The following is a 21,002-nucleotide window of genomic DNA, read 5'->3' as shown; positions in this document are numbered from 1 at the left end:
TACTCAGGAGGCTGAGATTTGAGGATTGTAGTTCAAAGCCCGCATGAGCAAGAAAGTCCATGAGACTCTTATATCCAATTAACCTCCAGAAAACTGAAAGTGGTGTTGTGGCTCAAAGTGGTAGAGAGCTAGTCTTGAGCAAAGAAGCTTAGGGACAATGCCCAGGTCCCAAGTTCAAGTCCCATGACCACCAACAACAAAAAAGAGCAAGTGGTAGGAAGGAGTGGGGGTATTTGCTACCAGTCATGACTATAGGCTTGAGACAACATCCAGCCTGTATTCTTTGTTCCAAGTTGAATTCTAGTTTTTTTTCTCTGTTCCTCAATAATTTCACTTTGACCTATACCCAGAGATAAGTAACTGCCTCTAGTCACCATGAATGTCTCATATGGTCTAATCATTTTGTGTCATAAATGGCCTTCCTGTGCTGATGGATGGGTCCACCAGATAGGAAAACAAGGACAAAAACCCAGAGATTTACCTTCTTGGAGTACTGCACTGTAGAGTCAATCATGTCCACTGGCCCTTCCTTAGTGGGCAGCATCTGGAAAACACCCACCTTCCCCTTAGTGAGAGTGAAAAGGTCAAACTTTAGAAGTTTCCCTTCCTAATTCTGCCTCTGCCTCTAGCCCTCCTTGGTCCCACATTTACTGTGTGGCTTCTTCTCCGGGCCTCGGCTGTGCTTCCATCCAACTTTGTAGGGAATCAACATTAAGAGTGACAGGGAATGGGTGGCAGTTGGACAGAGCTTTGGGGCAGAAAAACCTCAGAGGCCAAGAGTCTTCCTGCTTCAGACTGAGTCTTGTTCCCTAAGGACTTTTGCTTTCTGTGGGCTTTATGGATCTCCCATCTCTATGAGTCCAACCACAGTCTAGAGTGATCTAGGAAGTCGAGGAAGATATGTCTCCTCTCTCACTCTTTCAGTGTAAAGGTAAAGGTGAGAGACCAGCAGATAGGTAAAAGGCAGGAGGAGAAGCAGGTCTGTGATAGAAGGATTCAGAGTCTGAGGAAAACAGGCCACTGCCATTGCTTAACCAATAGTCCAAGAGAGTCTGCCTGTTGGTTCTGTGCCCTTAGAGCCAACCATGTAAGTGGCTCCAAGTGCTCATCTAATGTGAGTGGCTCCTTTCTTGTTCATCTCCTCAGAGGGGTGGTTCTTAGTCACAACTCACATCTAACCCAGAGCTAGGCCTCCAAGCAGAAGCTCGTGGCCTCAAACCATGAGAGGCTACAATGGGGCGACAGTTGCCAAGCTTCTTGTCCCCATGGAGAGAGACTCCTGCTGTCATTGCTCTGACTTGGTGTTACCTGGTGGGTCACTCCAGACTCTTGACTATAAATGTGTTCTAGGCAATAGCAAGCAAAAGCAATGCTTGGTCATGACTCCTTTCCTGGTGGTGGTGGTGGGGGGCAGTAGAGGTATTTGTGAGTAATATCAGCTCACCTTGAACTGGGGGATTTCATCGTAGATCCTGGCCTCTGTTGGCTGGGTGTCCCCTGAAGTTGTGATGTATGCATATATTGTTTTATTTGAGGTATCTTCTGTCACAAATAAACACAGAAACAGTCTGTGAAAGTTGGGTGTGTTTTTAGAGATGATCGAGTCTTGTGTTCTGTTTTTGTGATGAAGAAATAAAGTTCCAAGAGTTAAATGGCTCCCATCCTATTGAGATGGATACTTGGATCCTCTGATGGCTTTTCCTTTCGTAAAGACTGCATATGGATGGGAGTTATCTAGCTCTGGTCTCACCTAGGGCTCAGAGGGAAATGCTCTTCTACTGTAGAGGTCAGCTTAGGACAAAAAGGATGGCCCCGTCTCCTTATGGGAAGTCAAAGGAAGCTCTTCCTCAGTTTCCTTTGCCCTTAGCATTGATGACCTTACATGACTAGTTTGCTTTTCATGGCAGTGTCTTAGTTGTTTAATTTGACTGATTCTCTCTAATTATATGCTGTGACATTATTCTGGTTCATATGTTACTGGTGTGTCACAAACATTCTCTTTTTGATAACAACATAAAACCTTTTAGGGTAAGTTGTAAAGAGTCAGAATTTTGGATCTTTGTATTTCAGGGCACCAACATATATTCACAAATAATGAGTCTGATCTGAGCAGTATCACAGACCTCTAACATTTTGAAGTTTAATCACCCAGGGTTCTGAGAGGCTATGATTTTCTTTGTGAAGACACTTGAGTTATGATGCATGCCACAAACCCCTGTCCCTTGGTACCATGCTCAGGCCTGTCAAATATAAAAACAGTAGTTAACATTTACTGAGTACTCACTAGGTACCAGGAAGCAGGCCAAGTATCCATATGTGCAATTCCACTTAATCCACTTAATAAGCACGTGCAGTAAACCCTATTATAATGGATATTGTACAACTGAGAAGACGAAAGTTTATGGTGACAAAATAACTGGCAGCTGATCAATGGTCAAAGTGAGACTTCACCTGCAGTGAAGTGCTCTGAAGCACATACTTAGTCTGAACCACTCTGCTGAGAACTCCCATCCCTCCCAGTTGTTTATTCAGGGAACATGCTGCCATACCAGAACTCTTAGTGAAGGCCTTCAAGTGGGAACCTGAGGAAGAAGAGACAAAGAAGAGTTAGGACACAGAAATTGTATGATGTTTGTTGTGATGGGTGGGAAAAGAGGAATTGGTCACTAGAATGATGATTTAGGAATCTAAGATTAAGTTTCTTCCCTCCCTCTTCTCTCTCCCTCCCTCCCTCCTTCCCTTTCTTCCCTTCCTCTCTCCCTTCTTTCTTTCCTTCTGTCTGCCCTTCCTTCCTGATGAGGTCTGAAACTACAGGATCAAGCTAGCTTCAGACTCCTGGGATCAAATAATTCCCCTGCTTCAGTCTCTTGAGTAGCTGGGTCTGTAGGAACTCTCCACTATGCCCAGATGATTAGGCTTTCTGAATTGAGATGGACACGATTACAGCAAGATCCCGATAGAACCACAGGAATCTAGTGACAACCAGACCTATCAGTACATCTCCCTCAAGGACTCTCCAAAGGTTATTGTTAAAATACAATGAAGTTGGGAGCAATCCTGGAGACTCCACAGGTTTAGTGAGGACTAGAGACCTGAACACACTAGTGTAACTAATTACAATTTGTCAGTGGCAGTGCTAAACTTGGACTTTTAAGGTAATAGTGACCCCAGGAAGAAATTTGGAAGACCAGAGTAAAATCATACAATGTTCAGGCCCGTCATCCTGGTAGTTGGTAAGGTATTGGGGATTGTAGAAAGGCTGAACAAAAGGCCTTTCTACTCTACCTTAGACAAATGGCTTTATACCCTGGGAGAAAAAATTCATTTTCATATTTAATCTTCTGAGAAAATCCTACCTTGCCTTCTCTTGTACCAACGGAGCAGAAGCACTGAACTTAGAATGAAGACAGCCAGAATTAACACGGCCAACATACTCAGCAACCCACTGTGGCGAGTTTGCAAACCCCTGGTGATGTCTGGGAACAGAAAATGCAATAAGTCTTGACTCTCAGGAAACAGGCCCAGGAGGTGGGCCAAGCTTGCCCACATTCAGGACCACCCCACCCCCAACCTGAGTGCCAAAGCTCCTAAGGAACTACTTTCTGAGATTAAAAGTCAGGATTAAGTCAGCAAGTCAAGCAGAGGCTGCTTCAAAACACCCTGAGAGATTTGAAAGCTTTGACCTCTTTCCCAGTGGCCCTCCTGGGAGGAGATGCCCCAGGACCAGGTTCACCAAAAAAGGAGACATACTCTGCTGGAGATAGGGCCAACGTTTAGGCTTTGAAGCTCTTTCAAGTGGTTTTTGAGACTTCTGGGGAGAAATGGAAAAAGCTGCTCACCTGCACAGAGCTGCTGGCCGGAGATAGAGTCAGAATTGTTACTGACAGGGTTCCAGGCTGTACAAGTGTAAGTCTGTTGTTTGTCTGCGGGAGTCTGGAAGACTTGAAGGACATTGCCTTCTTCTCCCAGGGGACTCCAACTGTACGTGACATTCTTTTGTCCTTTCTCTACAGAGCATATCAGGGTGACGTTACAGGTATTATTTATAGATGTCATTAAACTCTGTGTAATTTTTGGTTTCCCAAGCCGACCTAAGAGAGGAAAACACAGGAGGTCCTGGTGAGCTGGTTGACTCATAGCAGCTTGTGAGAACCAAGTGTTAAATTAGTAGAAATTTAGAACTAGATAGTTGTTAAATGCAGGTACCATTAAAGTTAATTTGTCAAAATTCACAGCCAAATAAATTATATCAAAAACAAAGAACAAGAGCTGGAAGCATGACTCAATTAGTATAGCATCTGCTTAGCACCTGCCCCACCCAACAGACAGGATAAAAATAACTTTGTATTAGTTACTATAGAGTCTGACATTAAAATTAAATAAGATATCACTACTCACCATCCAAAATGACACACACAAAAACCCTCTTCACTGGTAAATGACTCCCTCACTAGAAGATGGAGGGGAGTTGACCTCAATTTTAATGTCCCTCATTGTTGCAATTGGGACAATAGCTTCCATTAGGTATTGTGATACTCATTCATACAGATACTAATTCATAGATCCATAGAGATCACTCTATCCAAACTTCCTTATCATTCATACTAAGTGTTAAGTCCGGCTGAGATAGTCAAATAATGTTAAAAGAGTTTGAAGAAAAGCATAGTTTTTGTGAGAAAAGCTGTCTTTTCTATGAAAATGGGTCACCTAAAAGTTCTTGCTTTCGCCTGGTGGCTTGGCATTTGTTGATTATTTTGCTAAGACAATAGCAGCCAGTAAAGAAAGGAAAAGAGGAAATGCTTTGGGATAAAGAAGTACCTTTGATATAAGGTTTTGAAGAGGAACTAAGACGAATCACTATTTCTACAAGAAAATAGTAGAGGATATGTGTGTGTTTTGAGGTTTCTTGTGTACTATTAATCTTATCTCAATCTTTTTTTTTTTTTTTTTGTCAGTCATGGGCCTGGGTGCTATCCCTGTGCTCTTCAGGTCAAGGAGAGTGCTCTACTGCTTGAGCCACAGCACCACTTCAGGTTTTCTAGTAGTTTATTTTCTAGTAGTTTATAAGTCTCACAGACTTTCCTGCCTGGGCTGGCTTTGAACCGTGATCCTCAGATCTCAGCCTCCAGAGTTGCTAGGATTATAGCTGGGAGCTACTGGTGTGCCTTATCTCACTCTTTTAATGCTCATTTTATGTAAATATATATTACCCTCTTCAAACTAGCCAATTGTGAGCAGATTGTGAACCTGAGCATGGCCAATTTAAGCAGAGAGGCAGGGCTTGCTGTGTTGGGGATAAATTAGGAGCAGCCTGCTTGCTCTATGTTCTAGCTTGCCAGATTTTTGGCTGATGGTGCATTCTTCTGCAGAAGTAAACTTTGCCTTGCACAGAAAAAAGAAATCCTCACCAAATACCAGTGAAGATACAGAGACACTGTTCACTCATATATCCCTGGTGGGAATGTAAAATGTAAAATAGTCTGACAGTTTCTTTTCAAACCAGAAATAGATTTGCCATCTGATTTCACTTTGGGACATTTAGAGAAACGATAATGTATCTTATAGCAGGAACTTGTACATGAACTAGAAACAACTGAAATGTCTTTCAATAGAAGAATGGTTAAATGAACTAGTACATTTGTACCATGGAATATTATCCAAGAATTAAAAGTATATAACTAATGATACATGTTATAGTTTGGATGAGTCTCAAATAAATTATGCTAAGTGAAAAATCCCAATCTTTAAAGGATATATACATGTGGTATAATTCTATCGACATGACATTTATGAAGTAATATAATTATAGACAGGAACAGATTAGTAACTTGTAGGGTTGGCCAGGGTGAGGGAGTACTTAGCTTTGAAGAGATAACATATGGGAATCTAGGGATGTGATAGTTTTCTTGATTGTGGTAGAGTTCACATGTGATGAAATTCCACAATACTGCATGCATGCTTACACACAGAAATGAGTTCAGGCATAGCTGGCGAATTCTAAATAAATTGTAGAAATTGTGTCAGTGTCTATTTCCTGTTTTTGAGACAGCATGCAGAGCTACAGTTATGTAAGGTGGTAGGTAGCACAGAGCGCACACAGAGCCACGCTGTGCATTTCTTTGCACCTTCCTATGTATCTGTCATTATTTCAAAATAGAAAATTCTTTAAAAAATTACATTGTGATTACTGTCTCTCTGTATTGTTCCTGAGTAGTATGCTGGTTGATGATTTTTAAAAAAGAAAAACAAGGGCATAGGTGAGGCTGAGACAGACGAGGAAGAATGAAGAAAGGGGTGACACTGATCAAGAGACATTGTGCTCTGTAAACTGACATGTTGAATTGAAACTCCTTTGTACAATACTTAAAGATATTTTCACAAAAAGAAAGAAAAGATAAAACAATGTTCAGAGGACAAAGTGCTGATAGAAAATAGCATGGCTAAAATCTGACAAGCTAATGACTATAATTACATACATCTTTAAAGCATGGATTTATTTATAGAATTATAAGTATAAAGAGGCTTAGGAAACCCAGGGGTTCTTTAGATATTAACTTCAAAGCAAAGGTAAGAACCAAGTCCTCTCTCCTCCCACGCCTTACGGTATACTTGCAGGTGGTAGAGCCGGGTGGTGGTGTCTTCCTTTGTGCTTATGTCTGCTTTGTACTCTCCTGCATCTTCCATCTTCAGATCATTAATAACCAGGTCATAGTTCTGAGCTATGACTTCTATTCGGTTATAATAATTTTTGTGGGTCACTGTAACCGTAGGTTCTTTTCCTGAGTCTTCTGGTTTTATGAAAGCAACAGATGTTTTAGAAGCCCAAACAATGCTTCTCAATTGCTGCAATTCTTGGATATTTAAGGGGAAAGTAACTGATTCTTCAAGAATCCCATTCACCATGAGCACATCCGCGTCTCTTCCAGCTGCTTCTGGCCCTGAGAACATAAATAGCAAACTGTAACCATCTGACTGTCCCACCATTTAGAGTTCCTTGTTTTCTGCATCTCTCTGGGCAGCTTGCAAGGACACAGCTCATCCAGTTTCTTGAGGATTTTTTTTTCTCTTCATTCTCTTCTCGGTATATTTAGTATTTTATGATAATGAAATTTTTCTAAAGGATTCTCATTCAAAAACTGAATATCTCAATGAGTTTCTAGGGAAACATATCATTAAAGCATGATTATTGAGGTGTACAGATTCTGAAAGCCAGAAGCATGTGAGAGATGAAGACTATGAGGTACAAAATAGCTAGCATGTTTCCTTTGCCAAGATCCCACTGCCAAGTGGTTGAAGAGTTTGAGAAAAGAGATCTGAACATTTAGGCTGCTGGACTCTGCTGGACTACTGGCTGCATGTAGGTCCTGAAGGCCTGAATACATTTTCTACATAAGAAGGTGCTTACAGACTCTGATGATTACACCAGGGCTTGGCATACAGAGAGCAAGAAAAACACTGCGAATACACATCATCTTAAAGTGCCAAAACGTATTAAGGGATTGTTTTTAACCTAATGTTATTGTCTTCCTATGCCTACCTTCACTTATGCTTCAGCTCAGTAACTCCTGCAAGAAACCCAGAACTGCTTTTTTTTCCTCAAGAAATATGCCAGAGGCAGACAAGCGAAGAAGATGTCACAGACCTCTAAGGGGGAAAGGAAGGATTTAGAGAAAGTAGAAACACCTATCTATAAACATTTATGAAATGCTAAGTATACTTCAGATGTGTCATATGACATAATTTCAGTCCCCAAGGAGCTTACAGCTCAGGGAACAAGACAGATATGTATACAAAAAATAATGTGTCAATATAATTGTTGAGCAACAATGGAAAATGCAATTGGAGGAAACAGAGTACTAGGCTAGGTGCTGCCATTGGTGGTAGCAATCATATGTTGTAAAATCCTTAAAGATTAATTGCCCCAGATAATCCATTCTATTGGGACTGCTGAGGTTTGACAGAGGGCACTTGAATCCCTGATGTCCCAGTTGTGAATTGCACAGAGCTGTGCAATTGTACAAAGCCTTAGCTCAGAAGGAACCTGAACTTGGTCTATGGCTACTATTCCACCTCAAAAGTCATCATACTGTTTGAAGAAAGCAGATCACATTAACGCTTTGCAGAGTCCTGAAATTGTTAAGGTATTTCTGACATTAGGCCCTAGTGCCTAATAGTCATTCTGCTGTCTGGATATGGGGTTAGAGATGAGAAGATAAACAGTGCATAAGACTTGTAATTCTGGTAGATGCTCTTGTCACATCTTGGCTTGATAAGGCTGAGAGCTTCTTAGGGTGAGGTCATGGTGAAGGACAAGTGGCCGGCATGTGGTGGTTTTAAAAGTATCTCATGTCCCATTAGTGATGCTGTGCTACCAGAGGGCAAACAGGAAGTGGGGGTGATGGGAAGCACAGCTGGGGAAGTCCTGCGGCTTTTTGCATTGCTGGTATTGTTGAGTAGAAGCCTAAGCTTGCTGAGAAAAGGCAAAAGGTTTGCATGAGATATTCTGCCACTTGTAAACTCTCCCAACTCTTGTTGTCTGAGTGAGGCAGCTGCAAACCATAGCATGGACTGGAAAGATAGGGGTGCCTGGGCATCTGCTTACAAACTGAGCAACCTCACTAAAGCCATAAAAACTTTCTGAGGTTTTAATAACTATAATCTACACTTAGTGGCTAGCAAATGATGTGATATGAGTGGAAGTGCTTTGTTAATGATCAAATAAAAGTCACAGTTATTTGGGAGTTAATAATTAATTGACAATGTCCTTTACAGTTTCTATTGGTTGTGCCTGTGGTAGCTTCAGTAATGCCAGGACCACATCAGAGTCATTTTTAAGCCATTTTTAATGGGCTGATTCAAACAAGTCGGGTTTCAGGTGCATTTGGTTGTGGTGGTTTGCAATAAAACACTGGGTTTTGAACTTAGGGCATTGTGATTGTCCAGCAGGCACTCTGACACTTGAGTCATGCGCCCAGGCTCTTCTTTGCTCCAGTTACTTTTTCAACTGAGTCTCATGTTTTGTTAGGGGCCAGCCTTCATCAGACCACAGTCTTCCTAGCTATGGCTTCCTTTGAAGGAGAATCACAAGTGTATGCCACCTTGCTTAGTTTATTTGTTGAGATGCAGTCTTGCTAACTTTTTGCCTAGTCTGTCCTCAAGTTCCTGATTTTCTGATCTTCCCCTCCACCTGAATTGCTGGGATTATAGGCATGAATCACTATGCTTGGCCTTTAGGTAATATTTGTGGACTTTGTTCTGATCTTAAAACACTTCAGGTTTAAAAGTATCTATTATCAATCAACTCCAATATTTATTTTTCCTGTGTGCTAAAGGGACTCAACAATTATATTTCACTGGAAGAAACCTTAGAAGAATCCAACTTCAAAGACAACTGTGGCATAAAGTGTCTTGAGAGGGGGCTGAGGGTGAAATGCAGTAGTATAGCATATGCTTATCCATGTACAAGACCCTGGAGTAGATTCCCAGCATGTGTGTATGTACGTACACTCACACTCACACACACACACAAGTTCCTTGAGGATTTATCATGAATTGTACTATACTAGTCATGTCTTTTGGGGATAATTTAAAACCTGGTTAGGTATTACATGTGCATATGACTTTGATAAAGTAAAAAAGAATAGTATAGATAGCAGTTCAGTAAGAATTCAAAGAAGTGAGAAATCATATGAGTTGTAGTGGTTAAAGAAAACTTGGAAAGAATAGAATCTGAGAATAATCTTGAAATAGATTTTTACTAGATAAAAGGGTACTCAGGTTCTAAATGAAAGCTAGAATGGAAATTTTGGTATCCAATTGGATGGGTATAGATTTGCAAAACAGAGTAGTGAAAGGTAAAGTCAGAAACACTAGATTTAGATTTGTAACAGCTTCAAATTTGAGGTGTAGCCCATAAACTGAGTAGATTTTAAAAAAACTATTTAATTTTATTTTGTGGTAGAGGTGATGTACAGAGGGGTTACAGTTACAGAAGCAAGGTAATGAATACATTTCTTGTTGAACATTGTTACCCCTTCCCTTGGATTTCTCCCACTATCCCTCCCCGTGCTGAGGAGGTTTTTAAGGATCAAGATTAAAATAATGTCTTAGTATCATTATACTCTAGTGATGATGTATAGGAAGAATAAGAGGACAGAGAAGAGCTGGAGAGTGAAGTTAGAAGGCTACTGTGCCCATCTGGGCATAGAGCAGGCAGAGATAATGGGATAGAAAGGAAGGGCTGGGTTTGAAGATAGGGAAAATAAGCAGGCAAGAAATAATTCTATTAGTTTGGTTTAGCTTTCCCAACAAAATATCTTGATGTTCTATTTTGTGTCAGGGAATAACTAATAGTAAAAATGGATAACATTTATGGTGGAATGGAGCCAAAGGGAAAGACAAACTTGGTGTTAGAAATATTGAACTTGAGATGGCAGTAGGCTATCCAAGCAAGCAGCTGGGAATAGATGTTAAGGAGAGAGGATGTACTTCATGTATTGCTGGAGCAGGGGAAAGCTACAGGAGAGTCTGCTTGTTGTTTCCCAGTGTTGGTTCTCTCTTTCATTTTAGGGATTACCACCCAAAATAAAGACTACATTACCCTGCTTTCTGCTAGCTAATCATGATCATATAACTACATAAAGTTATCATTCATTCTTTCTTCCTTAAAGAGAAGTTGCTTTCTTCATTTTCCCCTTATTTCTTTTTTATCTGTTTTTGGTAGTGGGGCTTGAACTCTGAGCCTGGGCACTGTGCCTGAGTTCTTCAGTTCAAGGATAGCGCTCTACCACTTGAGCCACAGTGCCACTTCCGGTTTTCTGGTGGTTAATTGAAGGTAAGAGTCTCATGGACTTTCCTGTCCAGGCTGGCTTTGAACCACGATCCTCAGATCTCAGCTGCCTGAGTAGCTAGGATTATAGGCACCCAGCTTCTCCCTTATTTCTTTTAGGCTGGAATGCTGTGACAGATGGATCCCAGGCAGATGGTAGGGATCAAAAGGAGAAAATCAAGAACTGAGGTTGGTGGAGCAGACAAACAGAGGAAGTCTGGGTTCTTGATGACCTTGTGAACTAGTCTACCAACTGGGAGCAGCCAACTCTGGACTTTACACATGAGCCAGAAATAATCTTCCTTCTTCCTTAAGCTATTCTCATCTCCTTGGCTTTATTACTTATTGTCAAACTGAAACTCAAATGCTTTAGGAATCATCCACAGACAAAGGATGACTTAAACAGAGGAGAGATTTTTCAGGAAGAATAAGACTGAAGTCCAAGACTGAACCTTGTGAACAGCCCTCACATTGATTAAAAAAAAAAAAACAATAGATCAAGTGCCAAGAGTCACACTTTCTGGTAGACAATACCAAGGAACCCAAAAGAGTCTCAAGATAGGGGACTGCCACTGATTTCTAACGACTGGATATGTTCAGGTTGGATGCAAACATAAAATGTTTCCTGTATTTGTGTCATAGGAGATTACTGATGGCTATTTGGACTACAGAGCAGGTATGACAATTCATTTCAAGGCCAGAGTACCAGAAGTTGAGTACAGGGTAGGTGGTAAGAGAATAGAAGAAGCCTGGCAGTGAAGGGGAGGAGACAAAGACAGAACAGTAGCTCAAAGGCCAAGTGAAACTAATTTATTTGATTTGGGTTTTAAATAGAAGAGGTTGGTGTAGGTGAACAGAGTGAGATTTCTTGGATGGACCTGCTCTAGGTTAGATGCTCTTACACATAGGCTCTTGGGAGCTTGATGTACCCTTCACAATGCTTGCCATTTGTGGATTCATGAGTTTGTGTTCTGGACACTGAATCCCCTATGTCTGGGGACCTTGACAACAATCTCTAGTAATAAACTCAGTACAAGATAATCAAGCTTCTAGTGCTTGCTGTGTAACAAAGGTTAGAAGGAAAAAGGCAGCAGAAATGAACATTTTCAATCCAAGTAGGATCACACCTTCATCTGAAGTAGGGAGAAAAGGGAAAGGCTAACTGAAGGGACAAGGGTATTTTGGGATGTTAGAATTTGGCATATATGAACATAGTTGTATTATCTTGAAGAAATCATTGAAACTCACCAATTTTCAGTTCTTTGTCTCTAAAAAGTATTTATTATATAATTTTTGAAGTTAAAAAACTTGTCACACACACAAAAAAACTTGTCACACAATGTCTGGCACATATATAGTGGGTAGTTCTATTATTATTTTGATGAATGCGAAAAAAACCCCTGAGAAATGTTCCTATAGGTCAACAAGAGATTGATGAGGGAGATTAAATGATTACTAGGTAAACTTATGAGTCCAGTTAATTAGAGAGGAAATTCATGTTTATAACTTCTGCTTAAAAGTGAGATTTCCTGATTTCTACATGCTACTCCACAGTCAGGAAGGCTGAGAGGAAGGCAATACTCCTAGAGGAGAAGCAAAGACAAGAATAGGCTAAACACCAGGCGTAGGCTTGGATGATATGTTGGTGACATCATTATTGTGACAAAATAACTGATAGAGATAACTTAAAGGGATTAAAGATGTATTTTGGTTCATGGTTTCAGAGGTTTCAGTCCATGGTCAGTTGGTTCCATTGCTATAGACCTGAGGCAAGGTAGAACATCATGGCAGGGAGCATGAGGCAGAGCAAAGCTCCTCCCCTTCTGGTGGCCAAGGATCAGAGATGGCAAAGGAGGTCAGGGACAAAGTATACCTGTCTAAGGCATAGTTCTTCACCCCTCCTGCTGCCAGAGACCTACTTCCTCCAGCTAGGTCCTATCTCCTAGTTTCCCTCACTTCCCAATAATGCTATCAGATTGTGGATCCACCAGTGGATTGATCCATTAATGAGGTTAGAGCTCTTATATTTCCAAAAGTCCCTTAGCTAGCAACCACACATTGAACACCTAAGTCTTCTGGAGGGGCACTTCATACCTAAACCATAATGGATGGTAACATCTGTTTGCTGCGATCAAAGAACCCAGAGGACAAGATGACACCTTTTTGAACAGAGAGAACTCTGGGCAGGCTGTTCATTGGAGGTAGCCTTTCCCTCCTGTTTAGCCCAGGGGGTTCTTCCTAACTCAGTACATCTTGCCAAATATTAGTTGTTAATTTCTGTTCTAGATATATCCCATCAGTGTGAATGCACCTTACAAAATGCACATCTCTTGCTTAAATAGCTGCCAAAACCACTGTCTAGAAGAAGGAAATTAGAATGGCAAGAAACAGATAGTGGGAGAAAAACAAAAACAAAAACAAGAACAACCAAAAGAGAATAATACACTCCATCTGGCTTAGAGAACTTGTTAGCTTTTAAGTAGATAGAGGAAAATCTGCTCTGAAAAAAGAGAAACTAGTGTTGGATGGAGCCCACCATTATTTTGAAATATCATTGTTGATGACTATGGAAAAGACATTTAGTCTTAAAGTCTTGTAGGTCTCCTTAGAGCCTACTAAAAACAAAGACACTGTGCCCTTGGGAATTGGTGTGGGGAGTGGGGTGGGCCGGGGGAGGGTTGCCTTAGTCTTCTTTGAAACATTTTACCATCTTCTGCTGGGTCCTGCTGGGTCTGATCGTTCTGCTTTGCCTCCTACCTTGCCTGTACTATGTCATTACAGCCCTTTGCCTCAGAGCTTTGTGCTTACTCTTTCCCTCCTTTCTTTCCATATGCTTTGCAGCACTCCCTCATCTTTGTTTTTATGGTGGATGCTTTAATGTCATGCCATCAGAAAGACCATTCCCGGTCACCAAGCTAACACCATGGTCCCCACTGTCGTTCTCCATTGCCTTGGTCCATTTCCCCTTTTTAAATGTCAGTTACCAGTACTAACTACTACTGCATATTGATTTAGTGTTCCCCACCTTCCCCCACCCCCAACTCAACCCTTCTCTAATTACCAAGAATGTAGTCTTTGTTTCAGTCACTACTGTATCTCCAACAACTAGTGAATGGTTATTATTTATTAATATTGAATAAGCAATGAATAGGGTAAATTATATAGACTCAATTATCCTTTATCCAGCAATTAAAACAAACCAAGTCCAAAAAGAAAAGGAAGGCAGAAAAATCTAGCGTAAATCAAAGAGTATGAGCCAGAGAAAACTTTCCATTAGTAGTTCTAGGTCTTGGTATGAAAGTTCAGGGGTTTAAACTGATTAATAAGAAACAATTGGCTGTTTTTACCCTCACCTTTTGGGTATGGGGTTTTGAACTCAGGGCTTTGCGCTGGCTCAACCTGCTGGTGCTCTACCACCTGAACCATACCTCCTGCCCAGATTTTTGCTGGTTAGAGATGGAGTTTAATGGGCTTTTTTTCTGCCTGGGCTATCTTTAAACCATTATCCTCCCGAGCAGCTAGGATCATAAGTGTGAATCCACCAGTGCCAGGCCTGGAACTTGTTTCTATTTTAATATTCTACACTGTTAAGAAAATTTCTATAGGGCTGGGAAGGTAGCTCAGTGGTAGAGTGCTTGCCTTGCATGCAGGAGGCCCTGGGTTTGATTCTCAGTGCCATATAAGCAAAAAGAAAAAAAAAGCTGGAAGTGGCGCTGTGGCTCAAGTGGTAGAGCGCTAGCCTTGAGCTGAAGAGCTGAGGGACAGTGCCCAGGCCCAGAGTTCAGGCCCCATGACAGGACCTCCTGCCACCAAAAAAAAAAGAAAGAAAATTTCTATAGATCTATAGATTGGAGATCCACAACACTGAAAATATCTTGAACTAGAGATCCAGAAATATGTTCTAGTCTGAAGACTACTGAAAATTAGCTAAATGTCTGTGAATGTCACCTACGTACTAAGTCTCAGGATTCTAGTTGGTAAATGAAATTAAACAAAGCTTTCCTGCCACTTGGCAACATTGTGAAGATTCAATGGCATGAAAATTCTCTCAAATGTGTATGCAAAGGTGACAAGTATAGATACCCTTAGAGCCTTTGCTTTGAGGATCCTCTGCCTGCCCTTGTGTAAGGAAATATGGTTTAGTAATTAAGGACTCAAGAATTGGCACAGGAATCCTGGTTTTGTCTAGGTCCTGGCCATCAGCCCTGAGGAAGGTTAGTTTCCTAAGCTTTAAAATCAAGATTTTTTAAAATTTAATTTAATTTTATTTGTGAACATACTGTACAGAGGGGTTACAATTACATGGGCAGGATAATGCGTACTTTTCTTACCAAGCATTGCAGCTTCCTCCTTTGGTGATACTAGACTCACAGAAGTGTTATGAGGGTTAAATAAATTTACATTTGTAAACTTCTTTAAACAGCACATGGCATAGCCTGACCATTGTATGTGTTTATTATATAAAGCAAGTAAGTCTTGTTGCAGAAACTAAATTAACATCATATCCAACTTTGAAGGAAAAAAGAGGTTTGGGGTATTGGGGAGATACTGGACAAAGTCTTTAGTGAAAAAAAGGAACTGGTGAAGATTGTATTGTTGCTTAACGGACTCTTTGATTCTTTGGTATCCTTTAGATAAGCATTTCTTACTCTCCTTTTTGGCAGCAACTCAACTGCCTCTTTTCTTCTCCATTCTCTGTCTCCAGAGTCAACAATAAGGGGAGATGCTCCCTGTATATTGCAGGCCAAAAGAGGGTGATAAGAGACAGCTTGATCACATGGGACCCCAAAATAGTTAAAACTGGCAAAAAAAAAAAAAAAGCAAGAGAGGGAAAGAGGAAGCAAAAAGTTGGGCAGCAGAAATATGGTGTCGTTCTCTATAATGATGGGAAGTTCTTGGTCACAAGCTTAAAAAAAAAAGGGAACCTACTGTCCCCCACACAAAAGCATGCTACTTTTCCACCAGGATATTTTTGTACTTTTTATCATCCTCCTTAAGATTTCAGATAATTTGAATCAGTTTCTGCAAAGACAAAAATCCAAGCACAGGCTACCCATAAAAGATCTCAAAAATCTCCATCCATTGTTTATTCAGTGCTTCCTCTGCTAATATGCACATTAAATGAAACAAAGGAAATATGGAAGCCTGGACAGCTCTTGCAATTTCAGTCCTCCCAATGGATTTATCATATCTCTTTTTTACCCTTTAGTTCCACATGAATTTGTATAGTTAGTGCCAAACTCTCAGATTCATTCTTCTTCAAGGTCCAAGACTGAAAGATTTGATTCAGAACTACTGAATGGCCTGGCACTGACCATGGGGCCCCTATTGTGAGGGTGCCCAAATACCTTGCTGTCTACCATATTGATAGCCAGGGCAGCTACAGAAGATCTGGTGTACAAGGTAAGCCTTTATTCTACCCTCACTGGAGTCTTGTTCTAGCCAACTTTGGAAACTGGTTTTAAGCATAAGTCTGAAACTTAATTTGCCCCATCTATAATATATATTTCCTTTTCTACAATTGAGCTTCTCCTTTTGAGCCCTTTCTGAATATCTGCTCAAATCTCTGCTTAGAACTGAAGCCTTGTCTTTGTCTTGAAAGTCCCACTTTGCAAGGACTTCAGTCCAGGACAGATTGGTTCTTGTCAGTTCTTTTCCCCAGGCCTTCATCCTGCCTCTGACTCTCCTATACCAAATGATGGTTGGAGTCTAGTGAACCATGGGCAGATATGCAGGTGGGCTGCTTACTTCTTGGGCTTTCAAGTTTTGGCTGGAATAATTCATGATGTGCTTTAGACTCAATGGGGGCATCAAGACCAAGTGAGCACTGGACTTCTGTTAATTTTGAAGAATCTAATTCAAGTTAACTCAAATCACATTGAAGTGAATGGTCTTTAAGCAATATCTGACAAATGGCTGTTGGCTCAAACATTTGGCTTTGCTGACCTGCCTAACCTTCCGTTATTGGCAAGGGCCTAACCACTCCTCTCTACAGAATGGGTACAGACCTAAATAATCCAATAAGTAGGAATCAATGACAGAAGTCCAAATCTGATAACCATTCAAAGTGGGGATGGCATTTTGATCCCCTTTGACATCAAGATAGGCGGAGGTAACATAATTCAGTTGTTAAGTCTAAAGACACTGGGGGTTTTAATTCCCCTACTTTTTGACTAGATGAATCTTGACTTTCTGTGTAGCAACATTTTTAACTGTAAATGAGTATATTGATGGTATCCATCTCATAGGGTATTGTAATTGTAAGTGAGGATTGACAACTTAGTAATGTCACACATGTGATTGTCAGACATGTTTACTTATCTATATTATTGATGGGAGACAGGAGACAGAGCAAAGAGAGGGGCAGAAGAAGTAGATGGAAGGAGAAGACCTTAAGTCGTAGAAGAGAATATTTGAAGGGGTCGGCAGAGAGGAAAAGTGGTGGACTTTTCTGCTTCCTACTCCCTGAGAATGATTGGAAAGTGTGAGGTGTGGAAGGACAGTCAGTCACCATGCTCCCAAAGTCATGATGAGAAACTCAAGATCGGAGCATAAGACTGTGAATCTTGATTCTTGGAGTAAACTTTTCCCAGATGAAGCAGTTATGAGTTCACCAACTTCCCTCCTGTCAGTGATTTCAGGGTAAAATTGGTAATTTCTACCTTCATCTCACCATAGCCTCTCAGATGTTTTGGTTACTCTGAATTCTGGGAAATGCATCAGTAATAACTGCTTTGCCCAATCTTGAGTAAAGGAATCAGTTATATCAGAAATAAATGTAATATTTGTGGAATAATTCTGAAAAAAGAAACATACATGAAAGTGCTTCTGGTTTTACTTCTATGAAAACAGCTTCCACCTTCTGTGAGAGGTTCCTTACAAAATGAATATCTCATACTGGTTTCTTTTCCCAGAACACTGACAGTACATACCTAAGCTCATACTCTTTTTGCCTGCTCATATTTCTTTGAACCATCCCAAACAGAGAAGACCTTGCTTTCCCTTCCCAGGAAGGAAGGCAGGACCCTTCCTAATAAAGCATGAAAAATTTGTATAAAGATCTATAATATCATGAGCTAACATTGGTTAAGCACTTACTATATTCAGATACTATGCCAAGTGTTGTATGTAAATGATAATTTTTAATTTTCAAAAATTGTTCTATTGTGTTAACAGTTTCCTCATTTTGAAGCCAAAACATCAGAGTCAACTTCAATAACTGCCCTAGGATCACAAAGCTACTGGGAGAACAGTTCACTGTGACTAATGACTTGACACCTTAAATTTCAGTTTGAATAGATGAGAGAAATGTATCTTAGAGCTGCTATCCTAGTGTTTTGTCCATTGAAGACCATCAAAGTTTTGCAAGCTTAATGAAGTAGGAGGGCAGAGAGAGCAAAAGTAACCTTTGAATTAGAAGAACTAATGTGAAATTCCAGTTCTATCCATTTCAGATAGTGGAACTTCGGATGAATTATTTCACCTTTGAATCTTGATTTACTCCTTTTTTTGCAGAATAGAATTAATAATATGACCCTCACCTATTTAAACAGCTTAGGCATGAACAACATAAAAAGTAGGCAAAGGAAGTGGAGTGGTGACTCAAGTAGTAGAGTGCTGGCTTTGAGTGAAAAAGTTAAGGGACAGTGACTAGCTCCTAAATTTAAGCCATAGTACTAGCATACATACACACACACCAAAAAAAAGTAGGCAGAAAAATTGTATAATACTTTTAAAATTAAGTAATATTTTATGTGGGAGATTAAGTACAGCCCTAATCTCATCTATTTATAGTTTGGGTCTTTGTTTTAGGATGACCAGCAGAGACTACAACAGATTGACCGGCCTAGTGGCTATAATCTCCACGAAGTTCAACTTAAAAGATCCTCAGCTTTCAAATTTCAAGGGAACCAGAGAGATCATAGGACACTGATGTTGACTTTCCAGAAACTCATAATCCACTATGTTCCTTAGATTCTGACTGAGGCCAAAAGTTTACCAATGTATCTTTGAAGCTGGTAAGGGATGCTAGAAATAGACTTAGAAATTACAAGCATAGACAGTTTCTATAAGGAGATAACAGTTCTTTGGAATTAAAGCAAAACTATGTTCAATGACAAATCACTCAAGATACCCAGTTTTTTGGTATAAATAACAACAAATATTCATTCATCCTTTGTAGTTTTCTATCAAGCCATAGTAAAAAATAAACAGGTTTTTTTTTTGTTGTTTTTGTCAGTTGTGGAGCTTGAACTCGGGGCCTGGGCACTGTTTCTAACTCTTCAGCTCAAAGCTGGCACTCTACCACTTGAGCCACAGCAACCACTTCCTGTTTTCTGGTGGTTAATTGAAGATAAGAGTCTCATGGACATTCCTGCCCAGGCTGGCTTTGAACCATGATCCTCAGAGCTCAGCCTCATGAGTAGTTAGGGTTACAGGTATAAGCCACTGGCACCCAGCAAACAGGGGTTTTTAATTCAAGTTCTCCACCTCTATTTTGACATTTGTTAAAAATGGATAATCAAAATTTTCCCATATTTATTTTAGAGTTTTGGGGAGAAAAAAGTCATATTTTTTAAAATAAAAAGAGCTTACAGAGAGGAAATTTTTATCATGATAACAAAGATTGCTGCATCATTCTAACTTCAGAGAGCAATGAAATAATGAGGAAGGTCATATATGTCTTAAAAACCGCATAATACATTCTAATGCCCAAAGGAAACTGCTTTTAATTCATCCAAGGTTTTGGATAATTTACTTTTTTGCTGGGCTGTGTGAGTAAGTCTACCAAGTGCTGACACTTTTGAGAGAAAGAGAGGTTTTTGTTCAGATCCTTTGGAGATAGATAGAATTTAGAAATATTAACTCCAAAGCATAGAAACACACAGGTGACACCTTAAGTCCCTCTCCTACCAGTTGGATCCCTTTTGAATACAACATATACTAAGACCCCGGGTGTTCTGTTGAAAACAGATCAAAGGGACACATCAATGTCTTCCTAAAAAGCAATTCCTAAATTTTATGTAAAAGAAGGGTAGAAATTCAGCAAGAGTCAGAACTCACAAGTTTGCAGGCAAAGGAGCAAGATCCACAGGTAAAACAAAGCCATCTTCTTCCAGGTCTAATCTTCTGTAGGACAGCACTCTCCTAATACAGTCTGTTACACTTGAGCTTTCTTGCTTCTTTTTATAGTCACGTTTAAGAAAGGAAGTATGAGGTAACTGATTTAGGAAGCATTGGCTTTTGAATTATTTACTAGTAGTTTCCAGTTATATAGCATGAAGTACTCAGCATGAGTTAATTATTTATTCAATGAATATTTACTGAGTGTCTACTATGTGCCCAGCACTATTCCTGGTGCTGCTGGCAATAGCTAGAGCAACAAGTAATTTCATACCTTTTGTGGAGTTAATATTCTCTTAAGAATGATCAACAATTGCATAGGAATTTCCAAAAGAGCTATGTGTCGCAGCAGGAAGAAATATAGGGAGCCCTTAGAGTGTGGCCTCTAACCCAGGCCAGGGTGAGTTGGAGAAGGTTTCCTGAAAGGAACTCACAACAAGCTGAGACAGATCTGCAGAGTGAATTAGCATTATTGGGCAAAAGATGATAGAGTACAGGAAAGACTTAGACTATCTTGACACATAATACAAGTTTAATAAGTGGTAGCAATTATAATCATATATAAAATAGTTATCAGATCATTAATCAATAATTATATTAGCCTATAAATTCCTTCATGGTTATGATACAATATACAATTATATAATTAAATTGTATTATTATTACATTAATATATGATGTAATAATATCATATATATATCATCTTAGAAAACATACGCTAAGAGTTATATAATTCTGCATATAACTACTACATATGTAATTCCATAAGTAACTAATGACATTATAAAATAATAATAATTATTTTTATTTTTTGTCAGTCACAGGACTTGAACTCAGAGCCTGAGCATTGTCCCTGAGCTCAGCTCCATTTCCAGTTTTCCAGTGGTTATTTGGAAATAAGAGTCTCACAGACTTTCCTGCTTAGGCTGGCTTTCAACTGCAATCTCAGATCTCAGCCTCCTGAGTAGCTAGGATTGCAGGCATGAGGCACCAGGGCCTGGTCTATATACTTATTTTATGTATATTATTACTTTTTGTTTTGTTTTGTTTG

The 21,002-nt window shown here is 39.9% G+C and overlaps 1 protein-coding gene across 4 annotated transcripts in view; it reads right to left on the bottom strand.

Moving 5' to 3' along the window:
• Cd84 (CD84 molecule) overlaps positions 1-20,061 on the bottom strand; it is a 29,402-nt gene extending 9,341 nt beyond the window's left edge. For 2 of the 4 annotated variants that reach the window (XR_011367571.1, XM_070000267.1), the window contains exons 1-7: positions 19,892-20,016; positions 6,603-6,938; positions 3,840-4,091; positions 3,357-3,476; positions 2,550-2,582; positions 1,445-1,542; positions 482-544 (exon numbers count right to left, since the gene is read on the bottom strand). Coding sequence is in view for 3 of the 4 variants with exons in the window: in XM_070000267.1 (XP_069856368.1) it covers positions 482-544; positions 1,445-1,542; positions 2,550-2,582; positions 3,357-3,476; positions 3,840-4,091; positions 6,603-6,938; positions 19,892-19,937 (948 nt within the window). In the remaining variant the exon portion in view is untranslated. The other 2 variants (XM_070000269.1, XM_070000270.1) reach the window with 2 other exon arrangements.
• Positions 20,062-21,002: the final 941 nt, after the last annotated feature.

The sequence above is a fragment of the Dipodomys merriami genome, unplaced genomic scaffold (genome assembly GCF_024711535.1).
Source record: "Dipodomys merriami isolate MVZ:Mamm:240054 unplaced genomic scaffold, mDipMer1.0.p SCAF_56, whole genome shotgun sequence".
Taxonomy (NCBI): Eukaryota; Metazoa; Chordata; class Mammalia; order Rodentia; family Heteromyidae; genus Dipodomys; species Dipodomys merriami.
This window is presented reverse-complemented; position numbering and strand designations above follow the sequence as displayed.